General features: G+C 43.6%; 1 protein-coding gene across 2 annotated transcripts; it reads right to left on the bottom strand.

Moving 5' to 3' along the window:
- Positions 1–134: 134 nt before the first annotated feature.
- Positions 135–27,616, bottom strand: ANKRD22 (ankyrin repeat domain 22). 2 transcript variants are annotated; one of them, XM_083149052.1, is made up of 8 exons: positions 27,503–27,556; positions 26,649–26,734; positions 19,815–19,901; positions 14,881–15,072; positions 11,673–11,780; positions 8,401–8,478; positions 1,994–2,092; positions 135–1,321 (listed from the first exon to the last, which is right to left on the bottom strand). In XM_083149052.1, exons 3-8 carry the CDS (start codon positions 19,833–19,835, stop codon positions 1,244–1,246), a joined length of 576 nt encoding a protein of 191 aa, XP_083005178.1. In that variant the 5' UTR covers positions 19,836–19,901; positions 26,649–26,734; positions 27,503–27,556; the 3' UTR covers positions 135–1,243. The 2 variants fall into 2 exon arrangements, with proteins under 2 accessions (XP_083005178.1, XP_083005179.1); XM_083149053.1 differs by lacking the exon at positions 26,649–26,734 and having other exon boundaries at positions 27,503–27,616.

The following is a 27,616-nucleotide window of genomic DNA, read 5'->3' as shown; positions in this document are numbered from 1 at the left end:
AGTGATAAAATGGAGAGTGATAAACAGCCAGCCAATCAGCTCCTACCTGTCATGTCACAGACTGTGTTTGGTGTTTGACAAATGTCAGAGAGAAGCTGATTGGCTGGCTGTTTATCACTCTCTATTTTATCACTTTTGAAGTTTAGAGAATCTGGCCCAAAATCACTTGTAATGCTTACACACCGCACTGGCTGGGCTCCACCGCTGCTTCTGCTGTTCACTGTGAAGGGAGAAGAGCGGAGCACAGACTTCTCCCACCCCTATGGCGGCCCTTTCAGATATGGCGCCGGCTGGTGAACCAATTGGAGCTTGCAGCCAATCACTGCGGCTGCCAGTACATGAGCTTTGATTGCCCGGCACCGCATTTGAAATGGCCGCCGGGAGCCAGAAGGGTTGGAGAGAAGTGCCATGGGGCAGTCAGCGTCGGTGGAGGCAGTGCAGGTGGGGCAGTCGGCAGGGGCGTTTGTGGGTATGACCCACTAGTGAGGGCACTGTGACAGAAGAGGGTGGAGCGGCCGGTTCCCAGAGAGTAGGCGGCTGGGAGCGCAGAGCAGACTGTCAAGGGACCAGGGGCACAGAACAGTCGGCTGAGGGAACACAATACGGAGTACAACATCACTTCTGCAGCAGCCATGCTCACGGGACCTTCATAGAGGCGGGGCCCATTACAGCTGTCCACTTTGACTCCCCCCTGTTGCCAAGCCTGAGTATGGATACCCAAGCCACAGGTCATCACCAGCACCATAAAACCAACTAAAACAAAACAAGATCTACAGTATGTGCTAAACTTTCTTCCTAGTCTTAATTACCTGCAATGTACTGTATGTAATACTTCATTGTGACAGCTAACAAAATCCCCCTGTATATGTAATTATTCTCAGAGCTAGTGGAAGCTTTCTCGGAAAAAACTTCAGCCTACCAAAACACCACCAGCAACACCAATTCCCACTTCCCAACCCCTCAGGTGAATGTGTGCAAACGGCATTATGTCCTGTCTGCTTCAAGTACAAAAAAGGTCTCTCTCAGAGAAATCCCCAATTTTCTGATAGGCAGACTCGTGGCACCCTTTCGATCCGGGTGCCCTAGGCAGCTGCCTAATCGGCCCGGATTATTCTACAAAAACTCTACAGTGAGGGAACATTCAGAAATACATACATCTGATGGCAAGTACTGTAACCACTCCCCCAGTACTACACTTATCAGCTGGCCTTCAGCTTGTAATGGGTCCTGGTCTCCCCCACAATTAGGAGGACTTCTGCATCACCTGCAAGATTTTTTGGGACTTTAATTTCCTTGTGATATCAAATGAGCTCTCCCCCTCCTGTGAAGAAATGAAAGAAAAAAATAGAAGTCTGCTATAAAACCACATACAGTGTTCCAAACCAATCGTTTTATTTTATATACTGTACGTGTATTTCAGCAATGGATTTGATGTGTATGTGAATAACACATAACCCTCTATTCACATTTGCTTTTCTGAAGCTCCTGTACTATGGGGTGCGATTCAGATTCACTCAGTATGACCCAAATTTGCTACCCCAGCCGATGTTTGGGGATTGCGCATGTGCAAACCCCTAGAGCGAACGCCTTCATCGAGTTTCACATAGTTGGCGGGAAGGGGGCGGCCATGGGGCGGAAGAAGAGGGAACCCCAGCATTGGGCATGCTCATTGAGACGCTGGGCGTACCCCTGTGAACGGATGTACCCATGCCTGCTTGGGGTGGGTGGCTGATGCCATATGATGTCAATGGACACCCAGAATTCTTTGGGAAGCGTATGCTAGAAAAGTCAGTCCAGGCTGACTTTTCTTTACGAACAGTGGAATAATCATTTAGATGGCAAGCATCCAGCAACGGACTGCGCCGCCGAATCGGCCCTGGCAGCGTTTACCTGTTTGCTAGGCAGCGAATATACACAGCCTAGCGAGCAGGTCCGAATCAGACCCTATATCAGTTACTTGCCATTAGAACAACATTGACTCTCGTATGCTCACCTTATTCTTTATGTAGGGATCAGCATTAGCTGCCAGCAGAATCGGTATAACAGCCTGGCTCTTCATCTTACAGGCATAATGTAGGGCGGTGTTTCCACTCTGGAACATAAAAAGGGTTAGGGGTTGGGATCTTTGGAATAAAACAGCAATGCAATGTGGGAATTTCTTATACGTTACACACGTTATTTTGGTCAAAATAAACAATTAGGGCACTGAAATTGCAGCAAATGGGTTTTAACTATAAGCATCAATATTGGTGCTATTATTAGTCCAGTAGACACTGTATAAAAATGAAGTGATGCCAATAATACATAATAAAATAAAAAAAGCAGACAAACAGTTCCCTAACAGTGATATCCCCCCAAAAATATAATACTTAAATACAAAAAGTATTACTACATGATCAATACTTTCTGCAGTGAAAGTATTCATGTACAATTGCAAACAAAATAGTGCTACTGGCATAACTGCCTCAGCTGGGTTACTGTGATTGGCTGGTGCAGGGGTTCCCAGTGGTTGCACTTGGGACTTGTGTTCCATATTAAAACACACTGTCGTCAATATGGCATTTGTCAGTGTTTTATGGACATGCTAAGAGCCTGGGGAAATCAAAAGGATATAAAGTCACTAGTGAGCCCGCTCGAAGCAAAAGCTTCGAAAGCTAGTCTGCTACCTTCTGTGTTTGAGCAATTAGTTTGACTCGCTGCCAGCAGATGGCAGTGTTTCTGAGACTCACAGATAGATAAATACATACATACACACAAACCCATCATTTGCCATATGCAGGTTAGAGCCAATAGCATCTGCTGAAACATCTTTTCTTGGAAGTAACAACCAAATTGCTAATACACAATTCTTCTTGTGTAATGCTGCCAAATTTGCTATAATACAATCTGATTGCATCATTGCAAATGGGCTTGGTCTGTGAGCAATAAGGACACACACACACTGGTGTAACAATGGCATCGCAGCCCAAGCGGTGGCTTGGTCTCTGCAGATTCCAATAGGTATGGCCATCTGTATTGAATCCGCTGAAAATGTCCCTCCAAAAATGTCCGCTGCCTTGGAGGTAACAGATGCTAGAGTTCCTACTGGGTAGCGTACATCGCTACCCGGAGTTACAGATTATATATAGATTTAAGCTCCTGGCAATGTATGTATGTTTACTCCTGGAAATGAGCATGTAACCCACTTGTTATACCACTGGTCACACATGTAAAAACCAAAAGAGCCCAGTATGAGTACAATGATGCAGTACACTGCAATGTGATGTAAAATGATTACATATTGGGCAGTATAATATTTCTCCCTGCTGGATCCAATCAGATTTAAACCTACCAGACGTTTAGAATGTGACAACCACATTCAGGGATTGGTAACTGACTAATTTGATGAGCTGCTTGTCAGCCCATGCTGTTGGCAGCCTATCAGGAGAGAGCACGGTCAGAGGCCCCCTCCTACACATGAGACTGACTTCACAGATGTTGAACATGATGCCCTCAGAGATTTAATGCACTCTTCAGGCTGAACTTGGAATAAAACCTTTTACATGTCCTCTGAGGAGTGGATTGTGTTCAATTACTAGATCAACATCTCATTTAATGGACTTAACGCACAATGAAACTGAACCATACACCGCTGCTTAATGTGTTCCTTTCGGCATATGAGATCACTACAACCAGTAAATCACTATTAGCTGGATAATGCATTTGTGAGCTGATGTTATACAAGGCTGAGACCCTATTATGGTACAGTACCAATAACAATACTCTCCACCTCAAAGTGTGCTTTAATGTAAATCTGAAACCACACATTAAATACAGAAATTCAACAATCTATTTTCTTGTTGCATTAGAATTACAATTATCATGCATTCAGCTCAGTGGTGTAACTCCAAGGGGCAATGGAGACACCGTCCTCTGGGCTTCAAGCCCTAAAGGGCCACCGACACATCCACATACAAAAAGTGTCGGGATACATAGTGTCCATGTATCCCGAAACACTGCCATCTGGTGTCTCAGATCTCCCCCGCACCCATGGCTGTGAATGGCTGATTATGTAAATCATCCATTAACAGCCATGCAGGGAATCGCGGCATGTGAGGGGGCAGCCATCCCTGCAAGTGGCGTTTAGTCCACACGCAATGCTGCGAAATTAGCAGCGTTGTGATGACCAGAATAAGGTCCCATATTGGTTTTACATATTTTAACTCCACCATGCCTCCGGGCGACTGGGATGAATGCAGCGGATTCAGCTATATAGAACAGGTAAAGAAATAATCTTTCTGCTTTTCTGAAATGTTGAGGCACTGCGCTCAAAAGAACAGTGAGTGGGTGTTTGTTATGCGGACAGTCAGACTGTCGACACCAGACTATTATTATGGATGTTATGGCGACACCTTGCATGTCAGGATATTGAGATAGAGGTTTTCTATTATTAAAGCCACAACACTTGCACACAACTGTACTATGGACTTAACGACCATGCTAATATTACCTAGGTCAGCATGTCACCATAACAACTTTGTTGTCACTTTGATGTTGACATTCTGAATATTAAACATAATTACTGAAATGGATGCAGTTAAAATCCCGGCGGTCGGGATCCCGGTGTTCAGAATCCCGACACTTTCTCCCTCCGTGGGTGTCCACAACTCCCCTGGAGGGAGAATAAATTAGCGTGCCAAGCGTAGCGAGGCACCGGGCCCGCTGCGTGGCGAGCGCAGCAAGCCCGCAAGGGGGGGCGATCCACGTCGCCCCCTTGTCGTGATTTCGGCGGTCGGGATTTTGAACGCCGGGATCCCGACCGCCGGGATTTCATACTGAATCCAACTGAATACGTTGTGAACATCAATATGCCTGCTGCATTTTACCCAGCAGAGGTGCCACATTGTAGTACATCCAATATATCAGACTGCTTACCTGCACAATACCATCTATACTTTGTTAGACTTTTCCCCTTTGCCATCGAGCCCAACTACTGAAACCGACACTGTTGGACCGATTTGAATGAAACCAATGCAAGGTGGCTTGAGTGGGTCTAGATTAGGTTCCCGGGCACTAAGACCCCTAATCCAGACCCCATTGGGGTCCAGCCACTAAACAAAGTGGGTCAGGTAAGCAAGATATGGCAAGTTGCATAACAAAAAGAGGGTAGAGGACATGGGGTGTAAGAAAAAAACGTGGCGAGATCCGGGAGCTAACCACAGAGAGCTATATTCAGGGCACACTATAGGCATGGGGAGCATGTTTAGGGCCTTCCGCTGGATGGATTTGGATAAGAACTTCAGATGACACTAGGCAGCCACATTTTGGGTCTTTTGGAAGCTTATAACAAAAGAAGGATTGTTAGAGGCCCAAATAGTCACTTTTAACAAACCAGGCAAGGTGCCTACTTCAGTACAAAATTGCTGCCCCATTGCTTTGCTGAACACGGATGTTAAAATTTATGCTAAGATGCTTTATTCACGCTTGAACCCCTTTTTGCCTTCTGTAATCAAATCTGAAGTAGGGTTCATCCCTGGTCGGCAGGCCCCAAATAATACCAATAGAGTTCTAGGCAGTGGCGTAGCTACGTTTTGGGCGCCCCCCCCGTCGCCGCCCCGCCGAGCACCCCTACCCCGTCGCCCATGCAAACCCCCCTCAATCCCCCGCAGACTTACCTATCGCGCTGGTCCCGGCGGCTCCGTTCTTCTGCTGAGGACCACCAGAAAATGGCCGCCCCCATACAGCAGACAGTTTCAGAGAACTGTGTGCTATATGGTGGCGGCCATTTTGTGGTGGTCCTCAGCAGAAGAACGGAGCCGCCGGGACCAGCGCGATAGGTAAGTCTGCGGGGGATTGAGGGGGGTTTAACTATAGCACCGCAGCCCCCGGCGCCCCCACATGCACAGCGCCCCCCCGCGGTGGCGGGGGCTGCGGTGCTATAGTTACGCCCCTGGTTCTAGGTGTTCTGGCGTTCTGTGGTTCCCGGTCAGAACCCTTGTTGGTTATGTCTCTAGATGCAGAGAATGCTTTTGACAGACTTCACTGGGCTTATCTGTGGGCTGCTCTTGACTGTTTTGGCTTTAGTGGAAGGAGGTTTGCTTCAATTTCTGCCCTTTATTCTTCCCCATATGCTAAAGGTTTTTTAATGGCTGCGTCTCCTTGAGATTTAGTATTTCTAATGATACTCGTCAAGGGTGCCATTTATCACCTCTATTTTTTTTAGGTGGAATGTGGATACAATACATGGCCCAGTAATTGGGGTATTCTCCACAAGATTAGCCTGCTTATTAAAACCCCAGATTTCCCTCCCATTACGTCACTCAATACATGATAGGTATTCCAGAGGTCCCGATTATAAGCTGAACACTTCTAAAACGGAGGCCTTCCCTTTACATACTGTATATCTGAGATTGTAGTCAAATCTTTCAAATAAAAATATAAATATGCTTGGTAGGCCAGTTCCCTTAAATACTTAGCCATTCATTTATCAAGGGGCAATATTTTACTGGAATGTAACCATGTTGAAGGCTTTTGAAACTGACTAAAATTGCTTGCTACACAAGGTCTCCTGGCTGCAGGCGAAATGGTATGATTGCCGAAATTAACGTACCTCTTCTGCACTATTCCGAGATTATTTCCCAGACTCTTCTATAATAGAATTAATTAGATTTTTTCCACATATATATGAAATTATAATAAAACACGGGTCTTCAAAACAGTGGCCCTCCAGATGTTGTGGAACTACATGTCCTAGCATGCCCTGACAGTTTAGGCATGCTCGGATAGGAAAAAATGTGGCAATGCGTGTTGGAACATGTAGTTTCACAACATTAATTCTTGGGAAAAACATGGCCTCTCTTCTCTCAAAGAAGTTCTAGAGAACAGTCTGGCCCCTCTTTGGTTCTTAAAGCACAACACAATATACCAAAACAGGATTTCTACAAATATTTACAGCTCCGACACTGGTTGCATAGTAACATGCCTAGACATACGACAAAGTGGTCATCCCTGAAGCTTAATGTCTTGTCTATGCTCTCCCTCTGTGAGAAGAGGAATTACCTCCTATTGGAAACCAAGAACGGCAAACTACCCGCACAGCTTAAATGGGAGAAAGATCGCAATATTTCCCTTTTATAGGAAGTGTGGGACTCCACTGCCTTCTCCGGTTTCAAAATGTATTGGTCACTCAGGAAATGTTTTATAAATGAACCCAAAAAAACCTATCTTACCCCTGATCGTTTACACAAAATATTGTCTCATGTATCCCAATATTTTTGGAGGAATTGTGGTTATATTGAAAACATTTTCCATGTGTTTTGGTCCTGTTCTTTGCTCCATCCGCTTTGGACTGGACTGAAGTGTCTCTCCTGATTAATACTGTTTTATTATTAGTAGATGTTCCTGCTGAGCCGCTGGTTTCCCTGTTTCACTACTACTGTCTATTGGAGATAGAATGTGACCACAAAGGCCACTATTGCTCAGTCTTTTGTTATACCGACTAAACAGGTTATTGAAAATTAGATACATAAAGCACTACCTGTTTGAATCTACAAACTGTGTGTACTCTTCAGCATCCATTCCTATGAAGTAGATTAGATGGAGTCAGTACAGAGAGAAACAGCATCAGTCCTCAGCTGACAATTCTCAATTTAGATCTCTCCATCCTACATTTTCTGAATTCTAGCCTTACAGTTTGATCATGTGTGTTTTGTTTCGACTATTTGTTCATTAACATATGCATTGTATCATGTATGGTTTGCTACCATACTGTATCAATTGTGTTGCTTTTTATTTGTTTTCTACAGTATGTAAATATTCAATATCTGGCTTCCCCTTTATCTGTCTTTGCTTTTTGTTTCCCCTTTTTTGTTGTTTTTGATTGATAATTTCAATAAAAACTATAAAAAAAAAAGAGAAGGATAACGTTCACGTATTGCTAATTGCACAACGAAACACGTGCAACAGCATGTACCTCAGCTAGTTTAACATATAGGACATGATCCTATATAGATCCTCGACTATTGAAGAGAGTAGTGCCGGAATTGCTTTTATAGGATTCCTTCCAAAGACTACTGTATATATTTTTTTTTTTTTTAAATGATGTATCAGCTTGTACAATGTGAGGCTGTAGGCAAATTTAGTGAGCCAATTTCTTTCTTCATATACTAAGATGGAACAATATAAAAACATAATGTATTCATTACGCACTTAAGCAAAATACAAGCGGTTTTCAAATGCTGCTCAGAACACACTTTTTTTTAAATTTTTGAATCTATGGTTAAGTGCATGCAACACTCGGGACACTATACAGAATGTAAATTACAATCAATAAAAAGGAGCTGGCATTGGGAACCGGAAACGCACATTGTATAAAGATAACTGAATATAATATAGTAATTGATACGTCAATATGTCACTTACAGAATCCGCAGCATTGACATCGACATTGGAGGCCAGTAATAGTTTGATCAATCGCTCATTCTGTTTACTCTTAGAAACCTGTACATACAGTAAGCGATACACAAAAGAGGTGAGTGAAAAAGTTGTCAAAGCCTGAATCACTTATTATAATATTTATTTTTATATTACACTATCAAGGATGGATAACCGTTATCCGTTTGTCCCTTAGAATGGGAAGAAATAACTTGCGAGTTGACTTTAAAATTGTTCAACATACACAAAAAACTTGCGGCCATCACTTTTGCTATTCAATTAGAAATCTGTATTAAAATTTAGTGGAAATTAACATGGCATTTAGGGCCTTATTCTAGTTCACTCTTTCTGACTAAGGGGGTTATTCTAGTCCATTCTTTCTGACAAAATCCTTCTTAGATGGACAAAACCATGTGCACTGCGGGTGGGGCAGATGTAACTTGTGCAGAGAGAATTAGATTTGGGTGGGGTTTTTCTTCAAAGTGAGATCTATATTGAAGTGTAAAATCATGCAGTCAGTATTTTCCCTGCACAGAAACAAAATAACTCACCCAAATCTAATTCTCTCTGCACATGTTACATCTGCCCCCTGCAGTGCACATGGTTTTGTCCATCTAAGAAGGATTTTGTCAGAAAGAATGAACTAGAATAAACCCCTAAATCCTTCTTAGATGGACAAAACCATGTGCACTGCAGGGGGGCAGATGTAAAATGTGCAGAGAGAATTAGATTTGGGTGAGTCATTTTGTTTCTGTGCAGGGTAAATACTGACTGCTTTATATTTACACTGCAAAATAGATCTCACGTTGAAGTAAAAACCCACCCAAATCTAATTCTCTCTGCACAAGTAACATCTGCCCCACCTGCAGTGCACATGGTTTTGCCCATCTAAGAAGGATTTTGTCAGAAAGAGTGAACTAGAATAAGGCCCTTAGTTTGTAGACCCAGTCTAGGTGTTCAGTAGATAAAAAGCCTTATGTTAATGTAAAAGTTACAGGACTCAGTGCGCTACCCCTTTGACAAGACTGCCAATTATTAGGAATTATTTTAGAGGATTTTAAATAAGAAAATATGACTAATAATTTTCTCTAGAAGCAGCAATCGATTACATAATGTAGGGTATATATATATATATATATATATATATATATATATATATATATATATATATATATATGTATGGAGATTGTATAGATAGGAAATTCCATATGGAAGTTACAAGGCTTTGTTTCCAACTTTGTACATACTTAATTAGGGACACTTGAAAATTACTACAGGTTGAGTCTCCAATATCCAAAATGACAGGTATGGGTCAATGGGGCAGATGTATTAAGCCTGGAGAAGAGATAAACTGGAGATAAAGTGGAGATAACATGGAAGAGATAACGCACCAGCCAATCAGCTGTGTTTGAAATATGACAGTTGGGATCTGATTGGCTGGTGCATTATCTCCTTCCACTTTATCTCTTCACCAGGCTTAATACATCTGCCCCATTAAGTCGACCCAATTTAGGTCAGGCCTTAGGTCGACACCTGAAATAGGCCGATATGGCTAAGGTCGACAGGGTTTGAAGGTCAGCACAAGCATTAGGTCAACAGTTAAAAGGTCGACATGGTTTTTCACCCGGATGTCAACATAGTCAACATGGATACCATCAAAATGTAACGCTGTGCTTGCCATGCTTCGGGTATGGTGCCTCACTGCGCTTGGCACGCTATTCTATTGTCCCTCCACGCCATAGTGGATGATAGGGCATGAAATACTGCTTGTTGGCAAAAAAAAACGTGAAAAACTTATGTCAACCGTTTGACTGTTGACCTTATGCTTGGGTCACCATTCCAACCTGGTCGACTGTAGCCATGTCAACCTATTTCAGGTACCTTCAGTGGTCGACCCAATGCAAGTCGACGTTAATAGGGTTGACCTAATGACGATTTCCCCAAAATGACTGGAGCCAGAAGTATTTTGGATTTTGCGTATTTTAGAATATTTGCATACCATAGTTGGAGATGGGACCCAAGTCTAAACACAAAACGCATTTATGCATCAAATACTTTACACCTTATAAAACATAAGGGGGAATTCAATTAGGCCCTGTAATTTACCGCATGTGAAAAAGGGTGGTAACCTCAGACTTTAATGCCAGGGGCTATGCCATTAGAGCACCTTTTTTGCACCTGGAAAATTATTGTGTTAATGAGCATTAACCCATACAATCTGAGATAAGCTCCTAAACCTATCGGTTGTGGCACCCGAAAAGAGGATATTTAATGTAAATTTATTTTCAAGCAAAAATAAAAAAAGTCAATAACTACAGCTTGCAGGGTGCCTTCAGGACTTATTCGGGACTAATTGAATAGCCTCACTGTTTCATTGAACCTGCTGTAAAGGACAATACTGTGGCTATTGCAGTTCCCCCAATAGTATCAAGGTAATTAAATAATGTTATGTTAGTGTACATTAAACCATTTCAGTCATGCTCCAAAGATTTGGGATTTTGGAGTTTTTAGGATATTGGTTTTTCAGATATGGAAGACACAACGTATATTATTAAATCCTTTAAGAAGTTAGGCCCTTATTCTGATCGGTGCGGCCGGAGCCGATTATGCGGCCAGGACCGTGCGTGCAAAACCCCGCCTTCCATACGGATCGCCAACTCCCTCCGTATGCGGTAAGAAGCTGTCCGAACGGACCGCACGTGTATTTTTCACGTAATACGCCTCCTCCATCTAAGGGAACCTCCCCCATCATTCGATGGTCGCAGACCATCGAATGCAGGACCGTGTGCTCCACCAGCACCCGCAACCTCAGACCACACGGACATTTTTTCGTGCAAAAGCAGGGATCTGGGCGGGCAGCTGACATCCGGCGATGTGATATGTCCGCCCCCTACACGTGCGTCACGGCCGCATTACCATACGTACGCCCAGCGTTTTCATGGGAACTCCCATGAAACGCGGGGCGTATGCATATGGTAATGCGCCCAAATAGCCCTTTAAGCCCCTCTCCACCCCCTGTTCGGAGTGTTCACATATCATGCGGGATTTGGCCGTACGCCCCGCTCGCACATGCGCAGAGACGCCTCTGCACATGCGCAGACACAAAACATCGGCGGGCCGAACGCACGCGGATATATCCGCACCGATCAGAATAAGGGCCTTAAAGAGGTGTGCCCTTCCTCACGCTTCGAAGGCGAGTAGTGTAACTGCACACTGGCTGTAGAAGTATATCCCATTATCGGTGTCTGATTTGCACTCACCATGATAACATATCCAATAAGCATAACTGGCATCAAAAGAACAATTAGCAGGTAGTCGAGGAATGTGAACCTTTTCCTTACTGCATAGTGCAAACATGTCCTCTCCTTCTGTAACCAGAGAGAATGTTTTTTATTACACGGTCAGCATGTCACCTTCATTTATCATTTAATGTACTTCTTGTTATATTTGAGTTGCAGTTAACCCTAACGTTACCACCAGAGATTGTAGCAAGCAGTGGTGCTGCAGGTTAGAAAAGGTTTTGTACAACAACATAACAATAATAAAAACAATAATATTTATATAGCACTTTTCTCCCAATAGGACTCAAAGTGCTTTACATTTACAGCACACAAAACAAGCTTAAGTGGATATTAGTGAAATGCTTGAGAGGACAGGAAAGTCTTGAGTCTATTTTTGAAGGATTCTACAGTGGGGGCTTCTCGCACTGTGCAGGGAAGGGAGTTCGATAGAGTCAGAGCCACAAAGCCAAAAGCTGTATACCCAGATGAGTTCAGGCAGATTCTAGCTACAGTTAATAGTCCATCAGACTATCGCAGTAATGAAGAGGGCAGTAAGGATCAGAAGCTGCTTCAAGTACCTTGGGCTCTGGTCATGAAGGGCTTTAAAGGTCAGTCAATCTTAAAAGCAGTTCCCCATCTTACAGACAGCCAGTCAAGGGAGTAAAGAATGGGTGTAATGTGGCTGGAGCGGGGCTGGCTGGTTAATAGCCTGACGGCTGTGTTTTGTACCATCTGCAAGAGGTACAATTCTTTGCTGGGAGACCAAGGTAGAGAGCGTTGCAGTAGTCTAGGCATGATGATGCAAATGCATGTATGACTGCAGGCAGATCTTCTGGGGGAATTAAGTGCTTGATTCTGGCTAGGTTTCTTAGATGGAAGAATGAAGATTTGATTGTGGCCTTTACCTGTTGATAAAGTGTCAAGCCACTGGACCTTATTCTGATTGACTCGCAATAGTCTACTCTACATGGTCCTTAATAATGTATTTTATCAGTAAATGAGATAGTCAAGGTACTGCCCACTATAGATCAGCGCCCTAGCTACCAGAAGCTGACATTGCAGCACCACCTACAGTCTGGTAAGAGCAATTTTTGGGATGGACACCCAGTTTACTACTCAGTAGAATCATGGACAGTGCTATAGTTAGTATTACTACCTCACTCTCTTGTCATCTCCCGCCTTGACTACTGCAACATCCTTCTCTCCGGGCTACCTCTTGCCCGCCTCGCCAATCCACTCTTTACGCCGCTGTTAGGCTCATCTTCCTCTCCCGCCACTCTACCTCCGCCTCCCCCTCTGTCTATCTCTTCACTGGCTCCCCATTGCTTTCCGAGTTCTCTTTAAACTCCTCACCACCACCTACAAGGCTCTTTCCTCTTCCACCGCTCCTTACCTCTCTTCACTGATCTCTATCCCTCCCATCCTCTTCGCTCCGCCGCCGACTGACCTCTCACCTAATCACCTCCTCTCACTCCCGTGTCCAAGGCGCTGCCCCCCTGCACTGGAACAACCTCCCGCCACCCATCAGGCTGATTCCCTTAACTCCTTAAAGCGCTCCCTCAAAACCCACTTCTTCCGACTAGCCTATCCTTCCTCCTCCGAACCTCTTTCGCTCCTCCTATCCTGCCTAACCTACCCCTCCATCCGTTCCTATTTATCCTACTGTTTTCGTTCGTCCACCCACCTCCTTTTAGTCTGTTAACTCTTATGAGTAGGGCCCTCCTTCCTAACCCTACCTCTTTACCTCACCAGCGCTCCTGCCCTGTTCTTCCCTTCCTCTACTTCATCTTCAGTCTCCTCGACAATTTCGACACCTACTTCAGAACTGATGCTGATTTTAGTTCTACCCCTATTTAGGCTGTATTTTATCAACACACCCTGTACGTTACCTTGTAATTTGTTTGCTATGTACGGCGCTGCGGACACTTTGTGGCACCTTATAAATAAAACTACTACTACTTTGATGCAATTCCCACCATGGCCCTAGCAGTGTGGCTTTTCTTACGTGATGGGTACTAGCGTGAATGTGTGTACATATGTGTTAGGGAATATAGATTGTAAACACCACTGGGATGGATTTCAATGATCAAATATTCTCTGTAAAGCAACGTGGACAGATCCAGATTAAGGGCCTCTTGGCCATGGAGCTGAAAATGTGCCCAGGCCTATTATGAGAAGCAGGGGAAGTGAGGCCAACGCCATGTAGAAACCATACATTATAAGCTCCAGTGTCTCCCTAATTATATAAAACTTACTATACAAAACTTGCTTAAGTCTGTGGAAAATAGAAATGCAGTTTTAATAGTTATGGTTTATGGCCCACCATGTGGCCAGCTGGTGTCGGTCTGGTGATCTTCATGCTGTCATGAGGATGGGCCTAATTTTATGTGGAGGCCTGTAGCCAAGGGCGTAACTACCATTGGTGCAGGGGGTGCAGCTGCTATGGGGCCCAGAGCTGAGAGGGGCCCATTTTGCCTGTCAAAATTACATGCGCTGTATATATTTTTCAGCATTAGGTGATAAATAAGGGTCCCTTACAAGCTTTTGCTATGGGGCCCACATGTATCTAGTTACGCCACTGCCTGTAGCTTCAGCCCCATCCGCCCCATTGTTAATCTGGCCCTGGCTGCAGAATATGTGTGCCCTATATAAATAACTGGTAATAAGTAACCAAATAATATGTACAGAGCTGTACAATACTGGGTAACCTCTTTTATAAATGGGATTTACCTTCTTCTGGTAATCACGTGTACAGCTAAATAAAAGAAACAAAGGAGGCAGCAAATGTACGGTTACTGGACACATGGGGGTATTCAATGTGGGATTCCCACTAATGGAACATCCCGACAGTTGTGAATCCCGTACGGTTTTCGGTCAGCTCGTCTGCAACTCGACCGGTGGAATTCAATGTACCACCTGACGAGTGGCGAAAAGCGGGCCTGTCGGTGAAAACGGATGTGGATTGTTGAGAAAGACTGAGACAATCCAAAGCCGTTTCCGACAAAACAGAACTGACTTGTTTTAAAGTCGGATCGGTTTTATCGAAATCCACAAATAGCAGCATGGAATAGCACAGTCGGAAATAGTGGCAAACATTGAATACCGTCCATAATATAATATTAGCAATAAAGCATATACCGGTAAGACTATTTCAAAGTAGACAGAAATAATATACATTTTCACTTACATTATTTCGGAGGTTTACATCAGCTTTCATAGACAGCAAGAAGCTAGCTACTTTAATATTGCCTTTCCTGCAGGCACAGATCAGTGGCGTGTCCCCTCCAAAATGGTCCTTAACATTCAGAACGCTGCTATCTTCTTTCAGGAGCAGCTGGATGTCATCTAGATCATTTTCATATGCCGCTTGGCAAATTGGCTAATAATAGGAAAATAGGTAGGTAAGGTAAGATTCAAATTTATGTTGCCTGGGCCCTATGCAGGATTAAAACAAACACAAAAAATTCCCGAGCATTGGGATTAAGCCATTAAAAGTGCGGTGTTCTAGTTTTACGTTATTTTAGAGGGTTTTTTGTGATGATCCTTCTCTTTAGTATATTGTTACTGCATCTAGGGGAACAGTGAGAGTTTCCAGACATGGACAGAGGTAGCAAGAGAAGGAGATCAAGATCGCCCTCCATAGGCATAGTGCCAGCTGGCCAATAATGCATATTATACAGCCAAGGATATAAGTTCACTGTGCTGTGAGGGCGGCTTTACTGAGATACATGAGGTGCCAAGATAGGGAGCGGGTAATAATTACTGGCACATGCTGCTGTGTTCTAGGCTCCATGGGTCTTGGGAGTCTGCTGTGCCTGAGCTACATCAGTTCACCCCTGCCTGCTGGTAGGTTTGGTGGTGGTGCCCCCATGGATCTGGCCCATCCGTTTTAGAATGGTCATGCCCATACCTCCTAACTGTACCGATTTTGGAGGTATGGGCATGGACATGCTGAAATCCAATAGGCCAGATCCATGGGTGCATGCTGTACACTATTCTTATGCCCACGTCCCTCTTCCACAGGAGAGAGGAACAGTATCTCACATAATGCCAAGCATGCCCTCACGATGAAGAAAATGGGGGCATGGCTCACAATCGCAGAACTCTAAGAAGCTATGCCCCTTAGCTGTGAGGCCAAGCCCCCTAATTTTTGGACACAAAATGTCCCTCTTGCAGCCACCTCACAGTTGGGAGGGATGCATGCCTCCTCCCAGTAATGCATTAGTGAAAGGGAAGCAGAGCTGGCTAGGACAAAAGTTGGGACAGCATTCTGTGGCAACAGACTGCTTGGAACAGTGAAGCCGCCCATGGGGATTCAGAGGTAAGCACTCACCACTATTGAAGCAAGGGGCGGGAGGGGGTATGTGTGTGAATTTAAACGGCAAAGCCCCACGATCAAGAAAGCTGCGGGACTGCTCATCTGCATCATTGCAGGGCACACACACACTTGCTCCTTTTCCAAGTGATCTAGTTAGAGCGCTTAGAAAAGGGTCTGAAATCGCCCCATGTGTGTATGCCCCTTTATGCTTATATAAATCAAGGATCTACTGCAACTTGCTGATGTTAATATTCTAATGCTGCTTTAGTTGGCTGCAGTTGATTGTGAACTCTGCCTACGTCATCATCTGCTGGTATGTGCAGCTCCAGTTGAATGGAATGAATACAATAGTTGCTTTAACTTGAAATATGAACACACCTAAAAAACTAGACACATACTATAGATAACACTTTAATTATATAGTAGAGGGCTAAACTTCTCAATGGATCATACAAATATACAGTAGACTTGTTAGAACTAAAATGCGCACAACACACACTGTCTACAATAAAAGGGTTTACACAGCAATATATATATACATACATACATACACATACACACACACACACACACACACATACACACACACATACATACACACATACATACATACACACATACATACATACATATATATTCTGATCCGGGACAGATATGGTTTACACAGGTTCTGTGGCTGGCTTAGTTCTGATATACGGTATGTGGCACAGAGATAGGAGATATTGATCCATATGTAATAGCCTGCGCCAGTTGTAGGCACCAATATGATGACACTAAATGGGAGGGGTCAAGAATTTAAAAAAGTTAAAAGCATGTTAAATATTGTCACTTTAAATCTATGGTGTAAATACTGCACTCGCAGGTCATTACATAAGGGTCAATGGGCCCAATTTAGCAAAATTGCAAAACTACAACTCCTTCCACTACATGCAGGGGCTGCCCAGCACAAGGCAAGGCCGTACCCACATGCCAGTTCCCTCCCAATGATACCATTGCAAAGTTTTGTAATCTCATAAAAAATGTGAATGCTTTGATTAATCGCGAAACGCTCGCATCCGCCCTGCCAACGCTGCCCTGCTGTGATGGCAGGCACTAGCTGCCATGTTTTTGGTCACAGCGGCTGCTTTGCTGCCCTCCCAATGATGCTTCACCCCTATTTGACTGTGGATGGATTTTCTTGAATGCGACTGCAGTTTAACTGGTTGCGCGTGTGCACAGAGGCTTGTGCGGATGTGGTGAAGTGCAAAAATCGTGAAATAGAGGATTTGCACATGTTTGCAGACAGCAAGTCTCTGATCAGTGTTTCGGGGATGAAACCTCTTTATCAATATGTCTGGCAGCTGGCTGCACAGCCTAGTGGTGAAGCCAGATGCAGGCCATCCATGTTTCAGGTCACAGTGGCCTTGTGTGCCATCAAGCAGCCACCACGGCCCTCCCACCAAGTGGTCTGAACATCCCTGCATTTTCTGGACCACTCCCACAAAACAGTTACCACCCTGAATCAGGCCCTTAGGCCGGTATCCAATTACCTGTGGTCATTGACTGTGGGTAATTTTTTTTTTGCTGGGAGCTAGCCAAGTAGCCCCAAATTAGGCATTTTTATCACCCGATGCCAGCACTCATTGCCGTGCCAGGATATCAATGATATCAAATCAGGGCTAATTGGATATCCTCCATATTATTTACAGACAAATGTCCAACACACATATCCCAACACATTGCATGACTAAGGCTGTGGCTCCCATGGGTCCTAGTTCTTCCACCGAAAGACTTATTTGGATTCATTTATTTCATACGTTTAAAATCACTGGGTCTCAAACTCGGTCCTCAGCACCCCACACAGTGCAGGTTTTCCAGGTCTCAACATAGAATCAAGTAAAATAATTAGTTCCACCTGTGGATATTTTAAAATGTCAGTGAGTAATGAATCCACCTGCTGGGTGAAAAACTGAACTGTGTGGGGCCCTGAGTACCGAGTTTAAGAACCACTGGTTTCAATATATTTGAATTAAGTGGATTAATAGGACCAAAGTAATGTTCTACTAAATTAGGTGCCTAAAGCACAATAATTTCTGCTCTTTATTACTGACCTACTTTTAGGAACAACGTTAAGCACTGCTAATGGCCAAACAAGCAGCTGTGCCAGAAATGAAACAAAATATAGAAAGTCCTGAGCAAGATTTTGTCACAAAAAAAGTGACAAGAAAAAAAGAAGGACAGGCCAGATTTGTGGCAGACATTTGCTGCTGGGAGCCAGAGATGCATTTTTACCTCTACTCCCATCCCTGAGGCAATCCAGATTGAAAACATTTGGCATTGGCATAAGGTTGTTCCTATGTTCTGCAACCAGATAAGCCTGGCAAGGCTCTGTACTGTACTTTACTGTGTTTATCTGGGGGGGGGGGGCAGTGGTCAATAGACTGTGCATGTATATGGTCCATAGTACACATGCGCGAGGCCATCCTGCGATAACATCCAGCTAATTTTTATTGATCGCTGGCAGATCGCATGTTGATTGGTAGAAAACCGTCTTTTATCAACGTGTATAGATACAGCCATGTAGAGAAAAATTGAAAGTAGTAATATAGCTATATGAGTAATATACCACAAGGTAACAACTTAAGCCCCGTATACACAGTAGTCCAGCTGCACCATGGCCAATATACTGAAAAAGATATTGATACCGGTCATGGGTGGGCAAACACTCTGAACAATATTGGTACACTATCTAATTCAGTGACGTCACCAGGACCCACTGAACAGGTTACAAATTCTTCCACCTTTTGTAGCAGGGCTGGACTGGCCATCTGGCAAATGCTAGCAGGGGCCGATGGCCTTATGGGCTGATTTTGTGCAGCCTGTGCATACTGAGCGCCACTGTGCGGCGCAGCGCGTCAATTGCATATTGACGTCATGGCGATGTAGCTTCATGACACGACCGTGCCTGAGCTGCCGGTGCAGCCATCCAGTCTGAGCAGCGCCGGTGGGGGGAGCTGAGGGGCTGGCCGCGGGTGGGAGAAGCTGAACGGCCCCTCAGCAGGGTGCTATTTAAGCAGAGGCAGAGCATCACTTTTAACATGGCAAAACGCAACCTGGTTTTGCAGTGTAAATGATTGCCGCTTTAAAAAAAAAAAATTTGGGAAAACTCTCCTAAAATCTCTCACCCTATAAATCAGGGTTGCCTACCCTTTCGGAATGTCCGGGAGGGTTCTGGAAATAGGGGCATCCCAGAAAGGGGGGGGGGGTAAGCCTCCCGGATTTCTGCCAGTCTCCCGCACCCGTCCTGTCAGCGGGGTCGGTGGGACCAAATGACACATTCCCGTCATTGAAGCCCCGCCCCCTGCTGTGCAATGCCCGCAATGCATGGTGGTGGGGGCGTGACCACGAGGACGCGTTCGCACTGGTCACGCCCCCATGTGTCATATTGTAATAGCTCCACCCCTTTCCCCACTCCATCAGCGGCCCTGCCCTCCTGTCTCAAAGAACTGGCAGCACGAAAGTAGGCAACCCGGCTATAAATCGTGCATTACCTTGTATTTTTAGGACAGTAAAGCACCTTATTTCAATAACATATTATGCATACTATGTGTTTACTAGTTTCAGATGTTTACCTATGTAAATGCTAAGGCAAACCATTATATACTCACAGCAACCTTGTGCAGTTTGCCTGCATTATTACAACTGAAGTCATTACACTATGTCTATGCCAATGTCGTTACTACTTGCTTAAGATTACATTAAGTTGCTATATAGCCATAAAGCGAGGTGCACTTAGCAGGTGTCAGTGTTCCCAGCACACATACCTCAGAGTAGAGGATTCCCATGACTGCAGCAGATGTCCGGATGAGTCTGATAAGGAGCAGATATGTAGAGCTTCCCGGTCACCAGCTCTGAAGTGTAGAAATCAGATAAGAAAAGTAGAAATATTAAGAAAGATCCTTGCACAGTACATCGATACCTAACTGGAAGTGTGAAACATCCTGATGTGAAGGATTGCTGAAGACGCCCAACCCATAAGTGTTGTATTACTCAATTCTATGACAGATCTAGAGCAAGTTACAACACTGGCTCTCCTATACAAAGTATTAATGCTGCCACTGAGCGTCAGACATACATGTGGCATTGCAGGAAAGTTATTAGTCACATCCTGGAAGTAGCAGTCACACAATACACAGGTGAAGGCAAAGTTGCTCAATAACTACCACACAGGATAGGAAGAATCATTTATTTGGGACATACAGTACAATATAGGGACTGTACCGCATAAATTATTGCAAGGTGTTCATATACTGATTGGTGGGGATGCGGGTAACATCCCAGCTGTTGGGAATTTGGTGGCCAGGATATAGACACCATTTTTATTTGAGGGTATCCCGTCCAGGGCTGACCAGCCAAGGTAATCATACTGCCACCAGGGGACCTTGCATAAATGTGTCCCCTGGTTGTGGCATAACAAAATATTGGGGACCCCCAGATTTATAGTCCCCTGTATCACTACTACCCCCCCCCCCCCCACACACACACGTATTTGGGGAACAAGGACTTCCTCAATGATGTGGATATTTTTACTTTTGACAGAACCATGCACAGATCTCACTGATATGATCATGGTTCTTCTGTCAAACTCGCCAACCTGGACCTGGTCTACTGTTTTTGGTAAGGTTTCTGTGCAATTTGAAAAATCGCACACTATTACTTGTAATGTTTGCACATTTACACGCTACTACATGTGCAATTCTTGGTGAACCTGGGATTTCTGACGTTTTTTGTGCAAAAAAAAAAAATCTCACCCTATTACATTTTGCCCCATGGGTCAGATTCTATAAGCTTTAAAAGTAATAAAATGGAGAGTGATAAATAAGCAGCCAATCAGCTCCTACCTGATATTTTTCAAACACAGTCTGTGACATGGTAGGTAGTAGCTGATTGGGTGGCTGTTTATCACTTTTGAAGCTTAGAGAATCTAGACCCAGGTCTTTTACCTGGCATACTCCAGGCCTAATAACTACAGTATCTAGGATAGGTCAGTGCTAGTCATTTTTGTATATGTACATATTTTGTCTAAGGAGTCCAAATTTGAGGTCAATGTTTCCACCTCCGAGGCCAAGTGACTGCAGGGTGTTAGAAGTGTGAGCACTTGACTTCTTATGTGATCTGCTCACCACACAGGTGGAGACTGGTGGCACCTTTGCTATTGCTATATATAATACTGGACATGACATCAACTACCAGGCCCAAGCTAAGAAAAAAATAAAAATTAGTTGCCATAGGTCTCAATGTAGGCTGTTTTTTCTGTGATTGGAAATAGGGACATCAGCTGAGTTTTCACTGCAAGTACATTATGGCATACTTAGTGATTCAGGGAATACCCCACAAATATTAATTGATATAGGCCCTAATAAACTCAACCTGTGTAGCACTAGTAACTGTGGCCGGTCTGCCCTGCGGTGATCCTAATGAGAGCCAGTTTAATCTTCGTGCCTTATGGTATCGCCACTGTAGTACTCCAGATTGGATGACCTACATTTGGCCATAATGGGTCATCATTTATCTTTGTGAAGTTGAGCAGTTCTTGCCCTATAAAGAACTACTGGCTGCTGTGCCCAGCATGTAATCTCTCAGCTTGCTCTGTCCTATACTAATAGTATATGCCCTACAAGCATCCACATTGTACAGCTAATACAAACAGGTCAATCCCTTTAACGCCTCATACACACTGGCCATTATTTGCCCAGCGCGTATGAGGAGTGATTAGGTGAAAAATCCCTGGTCAGAAAATTGCTTAGTGCATACACACGGATCAATTTTCTCCCATCCCACTTTCCATAGTACAAGACCAGTACTATTTTTCTGGAAAAATAGGGCCAGGAACTCCCGAGTCTGGGGGTGGATCAATTAAATAAAATAGATAGAGAAAGAGAGATGTATACAGTATATTGTATTTAGAAACAAAGGCACTCACAGGTGACTTTAAAATAAAAAAAACTTATCTTATGGAAAGTACATGATGTCATATTTAATTAGAGGTTCAGGAATTGAGTTCCTGCTGAAAAATAGCCTTGTATGGAAAGTGGTTCACTCGGCTGGTAAAAAGCCCAACAGACAGCGGCGGCCATGATGCCGCCATGGAGCGTGCATCAGCGCTCATCTGCAGTACATACACAATGGGGGATTTTGAGTTAAAAGTAGCTCAAGACACCACAAAGTGAGCTACTTTGAGCTCAAAATCGCTGAGTATATGTGGACCTTTATTATCACATAAAAAATCTATGTTGGTGTGTAGTGTGAGAGATAGTGATACCTAAAAAGGTAATCATCATTTTTTCCCCCCCCCCCAACAAAGAATTTTGAAAAACCCTCATAGATGTTGGGTCATTATCATACGTACTTGAAAGAAAATAGGATTTTTAGGTATGTGAAGATGTAGGTGTGCACCAAGGGGGATAGGGAAAAACTGGAGTACGGTTGTAAGATGGCACCCCTTGTGTTGATCTTTACACTAAGACCAATATAGCCTTAAATTGTTTATTCAAAGCATATCAAAAGTCCATAAATTACTAAAGTTTATTACAAAGTCTCTTATTTCAAACAATGGTAGCAGGTTTTCCAGATTGTGATGAAGTTCATTGAATAATTTCTGAAACTTGGAAACATAGCAAAATGAGAAAACCCAATGCGTTTCATCCCTTCCCTTCCTGGGACTTCATCAGGGGTTTGCGAATAACAAGAATGACTTCAGACAACTTTTCATAAGCAGGTATTCGTAACAAGCTGGTTATTGGGTCCTTGTATAGTTGAAGTGCCTGAGGCACGGAGTGGAGTTCTAAGTGATTCTCCTCAGGGAAAGTCTGAGAATAGTCTCCTCTCCAGTCCGGAGTCAGACTCCACACACACACTGACACAGCAGCCGGAGAGACCCGGCGGCATTCGGCTGCACACACAGCCAGCACACAGACACGGGGTGGGGGCGGGGCATCACGCATCGACTGCAGTGCACTGTAGATGTCCGCGTGGGTAACAGCTTACAGATGGGCCCCGGCCAGACTCTGGGGCCCTTCAGATCACCGGGGCCCATCACATATGTCCCCCTTGACTCCCCTGTCACCGGCCCTCCCTGCTTGTATAGGAAGTCGTGCAAAAGGGTCAGCAGTGGCTGGGAGACAAATAGGATTGTTGTTGAAGCTCTCAAGAGAATTCAGGTTTTAAGTATATCTATGCTTACGGTGCAGGTAACTAAAATAGTATATCAGTCAATTTGATTTATCCATCTGGATTCAAGCAAGTATATCCTCAGAACCTAGACTCTAAACTGAGGATGGCACACTCTGTACAAAGGGAAATACTATAAGGAGGGTAAAGTGATGCATTTGAACACTTTGCTCCACATTTTTCTCCTTGTCACTGTGCACACCCACATCACAGGTGGGCGGAGCTAATCTTTGTCCAATTGTGGAAGTAAACAAGTCATACATACAGTATAGCACTGCTAAGTTCAAAACAGAGATCACTACAGTGGCTCGGGCCCGGGCTAAATCATACCCCCCCCCCCCCCCCCCCAACATGACCCTCTCCAGGAGGGACAGAATGCTCTGCTCACCTGGACTTCCCTCTTAAGTTATGATTGCCATCAGCGGTGATGAAGCACCTTTCTTATTAATTCATCTTATCAAAACAAGTGACGGCAATCAATTATGGAGGACAGTCCAGGAGCCGAGCAGTTTGTTCCTCCTGGAATGGGTCATGCTGGAAGGTATGCTACATGGACGTTCAAAAGAAAAATCTAAAATTCTCATTAAATGAAAATGGTTTTGTAGAAAGAACAGGGGACCTGCCACTAGAAAGGAGAAAGGCTTTTACACTTTAATTAAAAATGTAAATTATCTAGCCTAGTAACTTGTAATAAAGTATTAAGGAGAATCCAAAGAGCAACATTTCATTCTCGCTTTAGATTTAGCACTAGAACAGAAAAGAACATTTCCATTTTAATCACAGTATTTTATAGACATTATTAACATTCCGAACTTGGAATAGAGATCAATGCATTTACAGCGGAGGTAAAATGCCTCACCCTATGTAACCTGCTGACTAACATGGAGACTGGTTTTTCCAGTTTACCCATTTCATACAACATTATCCTGCATAATGTAGTAGTGCCGGTTCTAAAATGGGAAAGTTCATATCTAGGTTATTTTCTGACGGGATCACTAATAGAGTTATATTAGTCTACGCCTTGCATTGGATGGGGACCAACACTGCAGCTTTAGCCGGCGGTGTAACATGACACGGTGCAATACTGTATATGATATTACATACATTGGATCAAAGCAATCGGGATCAAGTCACTAAAAGTTACTTTGTTACTTCCTTAGGGGCAGATGCATTATCTGTATCAAGGTTGACACTCGTTTGTGCACAACTTGTGAACCAAAGTATACATTTCCTCATGAATCGAGCGGTAATGGCAGGGTCCAGCTTTAGTGAATAATTATAATGATTAACTCATTAATGTTATTTTGGAGGGAAAAAAAACAAACAATGAGTAATTGCCGATATCATGTAATTATATCTTATTATTAAAAATACGAAATGTTTTAACTTTATTAAAATGATTTATAGATCCAGAAAGTTCATATACTTTATACATTTTTTGTGAATATTCTTAGGACAAGATTTATTGACCCATCCAATGAAGGGAATTTATTCTAAAGGGGTGTACACACAGTGAGATTTTGGCAGGAAATATATATATATATATCCATTTGGATGCAGTCATTTTATTTTTCCAGCAATGCTAAATATTTTGGGCAGCCACATGGTTTTTGCTATTTATATCAATGCAATAATTGTAGCCGTGGTAAGAAGGCTGCGGAGAAGATTCACATGGACAGAGCCTTCTTGCAGGCTTTGTCCCTTCATGGCGGTGATTGGTGCTGTACATCACTGCGATGTATGCAATTATTGTATAGACTGGGTTGATTTTATCTCCTCATACCCGCATCCTCAGATGGGGAATGTGAAATATTTGCCCTAAGGGTCAACACAACGAAGGTCAACATGCATTGGGTCGTACACTGAAGGTCAATATGGGCAAGGTCGACAGTCAAATGGTCAACATGGGTTTTTCACATTTTTGTCCCTAATGTCGACACAGACACCGTATTGGTGCTCTGTGTCCCCTCGCATGGCTCGCTGCACTCGCCATACTATTTAAGGCTTCCTCCATGCCCTAGTGGTTGGTAGGGCATGAAATACTGCCTGTCGGCAAAAAAAAAAAGTGAAAAACCCATGTCGATCTTTTGACTGTCGACTTTGCCCATGTCGACTCAATGCTTGTGTCGACCCAATGCTCATGTCGACCTAACGATGTATACCCTCGCTTCTCCCCCTCTGATGTGACAGACGCTAGCACGCAAGGCACTGCCGGCACATGCGCAGATTGCAGAAAACGTACTGGAATTGCAATATTTCTGCCCCATTCTGGTTGTCTAGATTATTGGAGATGGTCACTGGGACGTGATATATTCCTGAAGGTCAACCTAGAATTAGGGTTTCTATTGCATTAATATATGATGTCATAATATGATAATTGCCATCCTGAATTTCTTGTTCTACATGAACAAGTTACTGTAATGTAAAGGATATCTTGCATTCTCTATTGGGTGAAGATCTTGGGATGGGTGTACTCCCCAGTAACACCTGAGTTACATGCGAACCCTTCCTGCAGTACATAGTTACAGTTTGCACAGGAAGCAAATTCCTTATCTGTAACATGAGTATTGTTGGAAAGAGGAGTAAAAGTAAATAAAGAAAATAAACTGTACAGATCACGCTATAGAAATATACCTCTGGATCGCTTACTTACGCCGATGTCAGTGTAATATCATATGCAGTATTATCTCATACCTCCCAACTTTTGATACAAATAAGGAGGGACATACTGTAATCTCAGGATACAGAGGATATCATTGAATAGCTCTGGGTGCTTGCAGTAACTCGGAAGCTAAACCCTGAGGTGAATCCTGCAGTGAATTAAATTCCCCCATAAAGTCTGTACAAAATTATGTGTGGCGATTTAACTAGGCAATGAAACACCTGCTAATACACTGCCAGACACTTGTGGCCTGTTAATTAAAGAACCCTGAGAAAAACTCACCAATAGAATATATATGTGTGTGTGTGTGTGTGTGTGTGTGTGTGTGTGTGTGTGTGTGTGTGTGTGTGTGTGTGTGTGTGTGTGTGTGTGTGTGTGTGTGTGTGATATATATATATATATATAAAAAAAACAAATATTTATATATTGAACGGCCATTATATTGCGGGCCCCTCGGCTGCTTACTATATGTCTGTTGGTGCGTACACATGTACAGATTTTCTGTCTGATCTATCTGGTGGGAAATGTAGGGGGAGCAACTGACAATCAAAAAAATTGTTCCCAAACACTTGAAAACAGACAGTGATCAGTCAGACAAATTGTTTAATCGTTCTGATATAGAACAAATTTATCAAAGCATATATATTTCTTTTTCTGTTTTCCTGCATTTGGGTGGAAATTTTTGATTGTCATATGCTCCCATACATTTCCAGGTTTTTGTTCCCACCAGATAGATCCGACAGAAAATCTGTACGTGTGTACGCACCTTGTGAATGACAATGTTCACAGACATATCACGTAAGCCATTCAGCCCAGCTGATGTATCTATAGATATTTTTGGGGGATTTTGAGCTGTAAAGACAATGGTAAAGCACTTTGAGTCCTATTGGGAGAAAAGTGCTATATAAATATCAGGTACTTGTGAGTTATCTGGGCGCCCGATTTCTAAATCGGGTCGGATCGGGCACATCGCATCGCATCGCATGCGACCATCGGATGCGATGACCCGATTTTTCCATAGGAATCAATGTTAAAATGGACTGAGTCCATTTTAACATGGAATTCAATGGGAAAAAGGGGTCCTTTTCATACCCCTACTATCCAAGTGGGCATGGAGTTGGATATAAACCTGTGGCGAGCGTAGCGAGCCACCGAGCCCGAAGCGTGGCGAGCCCCGCGTGGGGACACAGAATACCGTCCGCTCGCCACGCTTCGGGCTCGGTGGCTCGCTACGCTCGCCACAGGTTTATATCCAACTCCATGCCCACTTGGATAGTAGGGGTATGAAAAGGACCCCTTTTTCCCATTGAATTCCATGTTAAAATGGACTCAGTCCATTTTAACATTGATTCCTATGGAAAAATCGGGTCATCGCATCCGATGGTCGCATGCGATGCGATGCGATATCGCATCGCATCTGATTGTATGCCTTAACTTAAGGCATACAATCAAAAAATCGGGCGCCCAGATAACTCATAAGTACCAAATATCATTATTATTATTATATATCAGTGCATACGGCTGTGATTTGTCGGCCATTACCGACCGCTGGTGACTGACATCTCAAATGGAAGGACACATGTAAATGACCAACACAGTGGCAAGTGTGTATGCACTTACCAGTCTTCAGATAGGCTTCCCAAGTGTGTACCTAGCATTAATTCACCATGCTTTCATACTTCCCACCACAAGCCATTTGGAGGACTTCCCTCTTAATGTATGATTGCCATCACC

Source organism: Crinia signifera, chromosome 6, assembly GCF_055691185.1.
Source record: "Crinia signifera chromosome 6, ASM5569118v1, whole genome shotgun sequence".
NCBI classification, from domain to species: domain Eukaryota; kingdom Metazoa; phylum Chordata; class Amphibia; order Anura; family Myobatrachidae; genus Crinia; species Crinia signifera.
This window is presented reverse-complemented; position numbering and strand designations above follow the sequence as displayed.

Coding starts and splice junctions, on each gene's coding strand:
- ANKRD22 (XM_083149053.1), bottom strand. CDS start 19,835: ATGGGAATCCTCTACTCTGAG. Junction 11,781..14,880: donor ATGTAAACCTCCGAAATAAT/GTAAGTGAAAAT, acceptor CTCTGGTTACAG/AAGGAGAGGACATGTTTGCA. Junction 8,479..11,672: donor TTATTGGATATGTTATCATG/GTGAGTGCAAAT, acceptor CTGTATGTACAG/GTTTCTAAGAGTAAACAGAA.